The 10,340-nt window shown below is 37.5% G+C and overlaps 1 protein-coding gene across 1 annotated transcript in view; it reads left to right on the top strand.

The window, feature by feature from the left end:
- The first annotated feature begins 261 nt into the window (after positions 1-261).
- The window catches only part of LOC105513615 (probable C-mannosyltransferase DPY19L2), a 111,264-nt gene continuing 101,185 nt past the window's right edge, over positions 262-10,340 (top strand). The window contains exons 1-4 of the mRNA XM_011944527.1: positions 262-716; positions 2,921-2,945; positions 4,933-5,020; positions 7,288-7,425. Of these exons, the coding sequence (XP_011799917.1) occupies positions 368-716; positions 2,921-2,945; positions 4,933-5,020; positions 7,288-7,425 (600 nt within the window). The 5' untranslated portion in view covers positions 262-367. The remainder of the gene's footprint in view (positions 717-2,920; positions 2,946-4,932; positions 5,021-7,287; positions 7,426-10,340) is intronic.

The raw sequence follows: 10,340 nt of genomic DNA, 5'->3' as shown, positions 1-10,340 counted from the left end.
GGACTGGGCGCACTGGGGGCTGCAGGCGCTGGGGAGGGTGTAGTGGGCTGTGCATGGTGCTGCCCTCACGGGAGGCTGCACGCTCGGGAAAGCGCGGAGGTGGGGGTGCTGCGCGCGCTGGGGAGCAAGTGGGCGGACACTCAGGGGCTGCCGGCTGGAATGGCTTGGACCGCACGCGCCCCACCCCACAATTAACAGTCGCCATGACGACCGGGAGGTCCGCAACGGCTGCGGACCATTGAGGTCCGTTGAGGCTGCCTCAACGGACTGCCAGGTCCGTTGAGGCTGCCAGGCGAGTCAGACCTTTCTGAACGTCGCCCGACTCGCTTGGGCTGGGCCTGAAATTGACCGGGCTCCACCAGGGATTATGAGAAAACAAGGAGTAAGCTCAAAGCCGCTACAATCTCCCCGCCCCCGGCAGCCTAAGCGGCGGCACCAGGCCACCCTGGCCCGGGAGCCCGAGCCGGAGCCGGAGGTGGAGGAGGAGGTGGGAAGGTCCGCCCTATGCGGCGGGAACCTGCCAAGGGGCGCCAGGAGGTCCTCCCCGCGGAGGATCCGAAATCTGAGAGCGCCAAAAGGCTTGGAGCGGGAGGTGATGGCCAACACATTTCTTCTCGGCCCCTTCCAGTTCGTCCATAATTTCCTGTTGCAGCTCCGGGAAAAGGTGCAGGAACTGCAGGCGCGGCGGCTGTCCATCAGGACCACTCTGGGCATCGGTGAGGAGAAGGCAGGAGAGCCCTAGAGGGAGCCGCATGGCGCTTTTCTTGAGTCTTGAAGGAGAGCAGTTTAACAAGCAAGGGTTTTTGGGTGCCTAGTAGTAAATAATAGCAAGGTTCGAGTAGAAAGGAGTTGGCCAAAGATCTTGTCGCTGAACCAGGGGAGAGAGAGAGATGGGAGAGTATATTAGTTTGACGGGCTGTCAGATCGCAGAGTGTTTTAAGGTCTAGGAGTTTTAAAGGCTGAGGGGAAGGATCAAGGGAAGAGGATGAGATTAAGATTCCAAGAGAGGAAATAATTAGTGGAGCAAGGCTTGAAATATTTGGGAGGGTAGAATTAAAGGCACAAATCTGAGAAGCTAACTGTGGAAAAGAGGAGAGAGAATTCCTTTTCTGAGATGGCAGGAACTAGAAAAGCGAGGATTACTATAAGGAGAAATGTTAAAGTGGAGATAAAAGAAGTTGGGAGTGCTGGCGACTAATGGTCTGTTTCAGTGAAGTATGAGGCTCCTTCACCTTCAGAGGTGAGATTGATAGGATGCCAGGGTCCAGGGGACATGCTTCTGTCACAGCTTGGAAAGGGCATGTGATAAGCCCTTCAAGCATTTAGAATACAGGCATCACTACACAGTATCCTTTTTTTTTCAGATATGGTATGTGGGTTAAGGGAGGGAGTGAGAGACACAGAAAGATTTTGAGCATCTTTGGAAAGCTGGATAAATTTCGTAGATATTTGACCTTTTCCTTATATATCATCTGAAGAGTTTTTGCCAGTGTATATAATTGTTAGGAGAATTAGAAATAGGATACAAATATAGTTGAATAGAATAGTCTCTGTATATTTTAAAATTAATGAAGCCTAATAAACAGTTAATGAGCATCTTTACAACCTTTTACAATTTTCAGCCTTTTAAAAATTATAGCAACCGCACTTAGAGACAGTCCAAAAATACACCATGGGTCATACTTTGCCTATCCTGATATAAAACAAGTAAATCTTTTGAGAAGTATTTAAGATAAGCCCAGGATAGTTAGTGATATAGGAAAAGATCTGGATAAGCATGGTTGAGAATTTCAACATTGCGATTTTTTAATTTTTAAAAATTTAATTTCTTCATAATTATTGAATTAATTTGCATTTATTTCGTTAGCCAAGTAGAGTAATTTTTGAATTTTTAAGAGGCTATTATTGGTGGTTATAAGATGACTTGCCAAGTATATTTGGGATAACCATAAAAAATACCATTATAAAATCTTAGAGGGGAGGTAGGACTTCTGGAATAGCCAAGGAAATGCACTCTTCCATGACGACAATGAAGATACTTGGAAAATTATCAAAATCATTTTCTTCAAAACTTTGGAAATTAACCAAAGGTTTACAACAATCTAAAGGGCATTAATTCAAGAAAAGCTGCTGAACCTCTATAAGAACAGCAAAGTTTGTGGTGTTTTAACTTGTCCTATTCCCCACTCTTCTCTCTCCGGCTCCATGGCACCTTTGAAAACAAGCAATTCCCCAACCAAACAGGGGCACAGGCTGCGTTTGCAGCTCCTGTAAAAGCTCCGTACCCAGAGCAGTGTCTCCCAGCTCCCTGGTGAAGTCTTATGTATACGTGGGGCACTGGCACGGGTGACTCCAGATTAGTCTCCTAGGCCATCTAGTAGCTCCTAGGTCTGGGTGCTTGTAAAGAGCTTGCAGTTCGTCAAGGGTCGAGTTGCACAATGAGGCTTTTAGATGTGCTGCTGAGGAAGTGATTGCCTGCATTTAATCGTCTTCTGATGAATGCTAGGGAAACTGATCTAGAGTGGCTCCTCTTGGTTAGAACTAGTGAAGCATACTGTATATATTTACTTCTTTTAAAAATTTCATATAAAGGAATAGAAAATAATACTGAGAAAAGAAAACCCAAAAAGGTCACAATCTTCCATAATTCCATCACTCTTTCCAATTACCTGAAGTAAAAAAACCCTCTCACGTCTCTCCCTTTGCTTGTCAAGCCCCTCTGCGGAGAGGTAAGCTCTGTTCAGGATTTACTTTGTGTCCTAGATTTTTTCCTGTGTGCATCGAGACAGGATTCGCTGGCCATCTTGCTTTGCGTGCTATCTTTCTAGACATGTAAAATAATACATTTGAAATACTTGTTTTAAAGGCATTTTATAATAAAGCAGCTTTTAATAACTTTCCTTTTTTTTCTTTTTTCCAGCTGTCTTTGTGGCAATTTTACATTGGTAAGATTTAGTTTCAGTTTGAAATATTTAAAAACATTTGAAGTAAAAATTGCCATCACTCTTTGCATACAGTAAAACAATAACTTCTGGCTATAGTTGTAAAACATCTTTATGTGCACCAATTTATGCATATATTTTGCTTTTTTACAAACTTATATGTGAAACAGCATTTACAAAATAGATGCATTAGGGGAATGGTAACTTATGAATTAAAGTATTTTTGCTTTACCAAATAATTCACTACATGTTTCTTTAAATATCTAGCTTTTCCAGTGTATTTTGCATGTGTAGTTCATTTAAAACCCTCGTTTATTTTATGGTAATTATATGTTGCTAGTGAAATAACTTTTTTCTTTTTCTTTTCTTTTTTTTTGAGACAGAGTCTTGCTCTGTCTTCTAGGCTGGAGTGTGGTGGCACGATCTTGACTCACTGCAACCTCTGCCTCCCAGGCTCAAGTGATTCTCGTGCCTCAGCCTTTCGAGTAGCTGGGATTACAGGTGTGCACCACCACACTCAGCCAATTTGTTGTATTTTTAGTGGAGGCGACGTTTCACCATGTTGGCCAGGCTGGTGTCAAACTCCTGGCCTCAAATGATCCACCTGCCTCGGCCTCCCAAAGTGTTGGGATTACAAGTATGAGCCAGCACACCCAGCCAGTGAAATAACTTTGGTGATAAAGTTTAGTAACACCTGCCAATTGGAAATCAGGTAAAAAAGAAGAGAAAGATTCTGCAGTGGTTATACAGAATTAAATGGCTTTGAGTCTTTCAGTGTGCAAGCCTGTGTATATTATTTTACGAAAGTGTTTTTAAAACTTTGTAAAATAGTATTTCTCTCTGGAATATTTTATTTTTACCTGTACTCAGCGATTTCTACCCTTGGGAGATATGAGATCTGCCTCTATGTTCTGTTGACACAGTGCTGCTCTAGACATTTAGTCTGCAGGGAGATTTTGATGTTAGAACTGAGGCTGCAATGGTAGGGAAAATTCCTGCAGTTTTTGGTACCCTGGCATATGTCCTACATGTAAAGAAGCATTGGTGGAAAACAGGGTTAATATATGGAACTTTGCTTTATTTTCAACTTCACTGGCAAGTCCTGACTACATAAGTTAGCTGTAGCATGATTGTTGACCACAGCTAATTTTGTCTATCACATATGCTCCTTTCTTCACTGCCTGCAGCTGTTGAGTTTCACTACTAAAATGTCTTCGAGCACACACCTGCGTTCTTTGGCACTAGAAAATTGATCCCTTATGTGATATTATACTTATTGTAAATCTGCTTTGATCTAAAGTAATTTTATTTAAAATTATATTTTGAACCTTTTTCAACAGTTATGGAGGTATTTCCCAAGGCTGGTACATTAGAATCACTTGAAACTTTAAAAATGAACAATAACCTGCCTCTGTTCTTATTTAGTGGCCTGGGATGGAAGGAAGGATGAAAAAAGCCACATGAATTTTAGATGTACAATTAAGGTGGTTTTTTTGGAGACAGAATCTCACTCTGTCGCCCAGGCTGGAGTGCAGTGGCATGATGTCTGCTCACTGCATCCTCCGCCCCCTGGGTTCAAGCAGTTCTCCTGCCTCAGCCTCCCTAGCAGCCAGGATTACAGACATGCACTACCATGGCTGGCTAATTTTTGTATTTTTAGTAGAGATGGGGTTTCACCATATTGGCCAGGCTGGTCTCGAACTCCTCACCTCAAGTGATCTGCCTGCCTTGGGCTCCCAAAGTGCTGGGATTACAGGCATGAGCCAACGCACCAGGCCACAATTAAGCTTAAAAACCACTGAGTTAAGGAATTTCAGGTGTGTGCCATACGGGATTATAAATGCCTAAAAACATACAAGTTAGTAAGCAAATTACAAAATTACTATTATAACAATTTATTGTTTTCTTTTTATGGCTTTCTTATTGCTTATTTTACTGTTGGTTTTAAAACTTGTTCTTATTGTAATATGAAACTTCATTTTTTTTCTAGGTTACATTTAGTAACACTGTTTGAAAATGATCGTCATTTCTCTCATCTCTCATCTTTGGAACGGGAGATAAGTTTTCGCACTGAAATGGTTAGGTTTCTTCTTCTAATGAATTAATTTGTGGTTTAACAATAGCGAGACTATGAGGTAGAAATGTATTAGGCGTTGAAACAAACTTTTGGTGAGCTGCACTGTTTCATAAGCTATAACCCAGGTTTATTATTTCAATAGTAAAGTGTTTGAGATTATTTTTCTGTTGCTTATTTCATTATCTCTCACTCTTTCCTAATGCAGACTTCTTTTGAAGATAATAAAGATGAATTATAATAGGTGAGGAGGGAGGACAAAGGAAGCACAGAGGAAGTGATAAAGGGGAATGAAATGAGATGTTATCAGAATTTGCTTTCTCTTTGGCTACAGTTGGGAGATCCCATGTTTCACCTGGGTCTTTTAATGATGATGATTATTATTTGGCTCTCTTTTGATTTCAAGATAATCTCTTTTAAGAGATAACTTTTGATATAATTTTTAAATAATTTTCTGTTTTTCGATACTTAATCTTTAAAATGGAGTTTTCTGCCATACACATCTCACATAATTATTGTGAGGAGTAAGTGGGATAGCGAATGCCAAAATTGCACAATGTTACATTTAGAAGACACCACAACCGTCCATCTTCCAGATCTGCTCGCAGCTGGTCAGGGGCCTAGTGAAGCATTGAAACTGGCTCTCCTCACTCTGGCCATTGCTTTTTGTCTAAATTGTGATAAAATTTAGATTTAAATTTGTAATAAAAAATTTCAATGTTTATCATTTAAGCGTACAATTCAGTGACATTAAGTACATTTGTGATGTCTTGCAACTATTATCACTATCCACATCCAGAACTTTTTGCTATCCCAAACAGAAACTCTACCCACTAAACACTAATCACACCCCACTATATTTTCTGTTTCTATGAATTTGCCTATGCTAGGCCCCTCAATCACTGCTTTTTAATTTTCATCCCTATATCACCCCTATAAAGTTTCAAAGCATTGGATACATTAACATATGTATGACATTTGAACATTTTAAAGGTATTTCCAAAGACAGAATATAAAATATTATTAAATAAAGAGTGTAACTGTGGCAGAGTCTGGACTTTGGTGACAGATCACTGGATTCTAATAGCAATTCTGTGCTTTCCTGTATGATGGCCAGTCAGGTAACCTCTCAGATTCTCAGGAATTTCATCTGCTCAATAAAAACAATGCCAACCTTAGAGGAGTTTAGGGAAAATGAAGGGAGATAATGAATGGCAACACATATCAGAGTACTTAACACAAAATAATAGCTGCTATTAGTAACTTACTTATATATTTAATATTTCCCTAAATGTAGACTTTTGCTTATTAGGTATCCTTTAATTGTATTGTTCTGTTATCTTCCTAAGCAGAAAGGAAAATTCTTTATGAACTCATATTTTGCCAATCAACTATGAGGTAATGGCCTTTCAGACATCAGCTAAAACAGACCTTTAATTTAGCAGTTACTCGTGTTGGGTGAGGCAGATATGATTATAGCATATAGCATTTTTTAGGGAGAGTGCATTTTAAACAATGTGGCCCTTTTTAGCTTTTTAGATTTTAGGAGTGAAAGCAAGAAGCTGATGGGGAAATAAGACACAACATGCTGTTGTTAATGTATGAATTTTAACTCAACAGCACTTTTACTATCCTAATGTAGCCTTTATTTTATATGCTGAAGTGTAAGACACTAAAATAATGTGCTTTTTAGTATATAGCATTTGTGAGCAACAATAGTCAATTGACATTGAGCTTTCACCTTGCACAGAGGATTTGATGGAGCTATGAAGTAAGCTAGATGCATTGGATTCCTTGCTCATGATGCTTATGGTCATTATATTTTATTTCCTAAGAGCATGGGAAAAAAAGAAGTAATTTTCTATATGCAAAGTTGTACAGAGGCTTGAAGGCATCCCTGTTTATGATACAATTAATCAGATGTCAACCTTCAAGCATTTCAAATGTGAGGGATAAAACCAGATTTGGGAAAATTAAACATATACTGTCTACACCTTTTAAGACATTATTAGAGAAACTCTTTAAATCATTTGACCATCCCTCCAACTCTTTAGTTTGAAAGCCTATAGAAAATTTGAAAGAATAGTACAGTGTTCACCTGAAAATACGTGCTTTTTAAAGTCCAAGAATGCAAAATAGAGAGGAGTAATTAGGAAGTCTTATTATTGACCTTTTTTTTTCAGAAAAAAATGTTCTATAGAAGTGATAAAAATAATTATTTTAAAGTTTTAATTACATTGACAACATGTGCTTTTTTTTTTTTCTTTGAAGGGACTTTATTATTCCTACTTCAAGACCATTATTGAAGCACCTTCATTTTTGGACGGACTGTGGATGATTATGAATGACAGGCTTACTGAATATCCTCTTATAATTAATACAGTAAAACGCTTTCATCTTTATCCAGAGGTGAGTCATCATTTGAGACAAATATTTGTAGAGTGATCTTCTTTATCAGATAAAAATAGTCAGCACAATCTTGTTAAAAAGAAAGGGAGGGGTGCTTTCAGGTGTATTAATTTTGTGTATCCTTACGGCTGAGCAGAATATCGTAAGTTCCTCTGGTAAAATTTAAAGACCTCAGAAACTATTCTCTCATGAACTCAAAGAATGAACCTTAGTGTGTAAATAATGGCCAGAGTAATAGACAAGCCAAATGGAAAGGAGAGTCATGGGAGCCAAAAAGGTTCTAAGTGGGCATGGGCTTTTGGCTTTGGACACCTCATACGTGGGCACAATGACCACATGAAGGGACGGTGAAAGTGATGAGCTTGAATAGTGATCTTGGAGTTACGTTAGTACGGTAAGATTTCTTTAGTCACACAGCCAGAAATCTATTACTATCTTCCAACACTTAGCCTAAAAGAGTATGATTGTTATAGTAGTCTACAAATGCTAAAAGTTATAGTACTCTACAAATGCTAAAAATTTGAAAAATGGAGACAAAATTAGTGAATTCGGTTTGTGAACTCAAGATAAATGCTAAATTTGACACCATGGTAAATACTACTGTCGAGTTTAAAGTTGTCTCAGAATCCAGCATATTAATTAAAAGTTACTGATTTCTAGTCCTTTATTCATATTTTTATAGTATTTTAAAATTATTATTCTTTAGATTTTGAAATGCTTAAAACTACAGAGACTTAGAAAATAATATTCAAATGTGTGTGATCAACCATCTAAAATAAATAAATGCTGATCTTTGCCATTTTTGCATCAACTATTTTACAGTAATTAAAATATTATAAATACAGTTAAAATCACCTTTGTTCTGCTTCTAGTCCAATTTATACCTTTATTAAAATTTGGTGTGTGTATCCATCCAATCTCTGTTTTCAGAGATTGTTTTATTATGTGCTTTAAGTTCACATAAATGATCTCACACTGAATGTGTCACTGTAGGATTTTTTCTTCAAAATTATATTTTTGAACTTTCTGTATATATATAATTTCTTTGATTTTAACCATTTTATGAATTCTAAAGTTTATGTATTTCCCCATCTTAATATATTATTTCCAATTTTTCAATTACAAGCAATGTAATCTCAAATGTGCACTTCTGTGTGGTTTTCTTCTGTATATGTGCAGTATTTTGTCTAGGATATATACCGAGAAGTGGACTTGCTGTTATAGAGTGTGTGCTTTTTCAGCTTTACCAGATATTGCTAAATTGCTGTCTGAAGCAAATGTAGCAGTTCACACTGCTGTCTAGAATTTTCTCATATCATTATTAGATTTTGAATTGTCAGACCATGTGATTTTTACTCTTATGATGGCTGTGATATGCTTTTTGTTTTAATTTGTGCTTCCCTTATTATTTATGGGGATAAATATATTTCCATGTTTAATAAGCATTTGGATTTGTACTTCTATCAACAACATATATAAATCTTTGTCACCAACTCAGCTTTTTAGAGGTATGACTTACATGTAATAAAATGTGCCAATTTTGAGTGCACCATTCTCTGAGTTTTGACAAAGGTATGAAGCTATATATCCATCACCACAATTGATTTACAGAACATTTTCAGAATGCCAGAAAATGCTCCATTGTGGTAACTGTCTTTTCCCTCATTGAATTAATTGTCTCGGTACGTTCATTGAAAATTGATTGATCACATTATGTGTGAATCTGTTTCTGGACTCTATTATTCTCTTGATCTATAATTATGCCAGTACCACACTATCTTGATTACTGTAGCTTTACAATAAATCTTGAAAGTAGATAGTTCTCTAACTTTGTTTTTCCTTTTTAAAATTGCATTTCTATCTAAATGTTAGGGTCAGCTTATTAATTTCTCAAAAAAAAAAAACCTACTGGGATTTTGGTTGGGATTATGTTGGATTTGTACATGTATTTGGGAAGAATTGACATCTTAACAATATTGAATTTTCTAATCCATGATCATAGTATATAGATCTCCATTTTGTTGATTATTTTTAATTTGTGTCAGCAATGTTTTGTATTTTTTCAATGTACAGTCTTCCCCGGTACTCCTTTATTATAAATGGTATTATTTTAAAATTTTTATTTTTCCATTTTTTGTTGCTTTTGTATAGAAATATAGTTGATTTTGAATATTAACTTTGTATCTGCATCTTGATGAAGTCAGCGTTTCTAGCAGCTTGTTTGTAGAATCCTTTGGATTTTTCTATGCACATGATGATACAGTCTGTAATTAAAAGCAGTTTTGTTTTCAGTAGGTATACCCTAAATGTTTTAAAAACAGCTTTATTGAGGTATAATTGACATATGACAGCTGGTCATATAGATGAAGTGTAAAGTTTGATTAGTATTGGCCCACCTGTAAAACCATCACCAGTCAAGACAATGAGCATATCCCTCATCCCGAAATTTCCCTGTGCTCCTTGGTAATCCCTCCTTCCTTCATCTCTCTTTGCCCACATGCCATCCCTAGGAAACGACTACTATTCTTTTTGTCATTATGGTTTAGTTTGCATTTTCTAGAATTTTGTAGAAATAGAATCAGATTTGTTCTGTGCCCAGGTCTTAATTTATGTGGTTGACTTGAGTGATGACACAGATAGATCAGCGCCACTGAAAGAAGAATTTATGATTAATACTTCCATGGAGAAGAGGACAAGTCACATCACACAGAGCCACAGGAGAGAGACAGTTTGGTCAGGCAGAAGCAGTACTGGGGGTAAAGCCTAAGCCATCGCTTTTATTGGGGTTTCTATGGGAAAGGTAAAACGTGCAGAGTTTAAAAGAGAAAATAAATAAACAAAATCGAAAGACAGTTGACAAACTGGGAGAAGATATTTGGTTTCTTTTTGTTTGTTCTGAGACAGTCTCACTTCAT

This window comes from Colobus angolensis, unplaced genomic scaffold, assembly GCF_000951035.1.
Source record: "Colobus angolensis palliatus isolate OR3802 unplaced genomic scaffold, Cang.pa_1.0 Scaffold232, whole genome shotgun sequence".
In the NCBI taxonomy this organism is placed as follows: domain Eukaryota; kingdom Metazoa; phylum Chordata; class Mammalia; order Primates; family Cercopithecidae; genus Colobus; species Colobus angolensis.
Note: the sequence above shows the minus strand (reverse complement) of the source record. Positions and strands in the feature narration are given on the sequence as shown.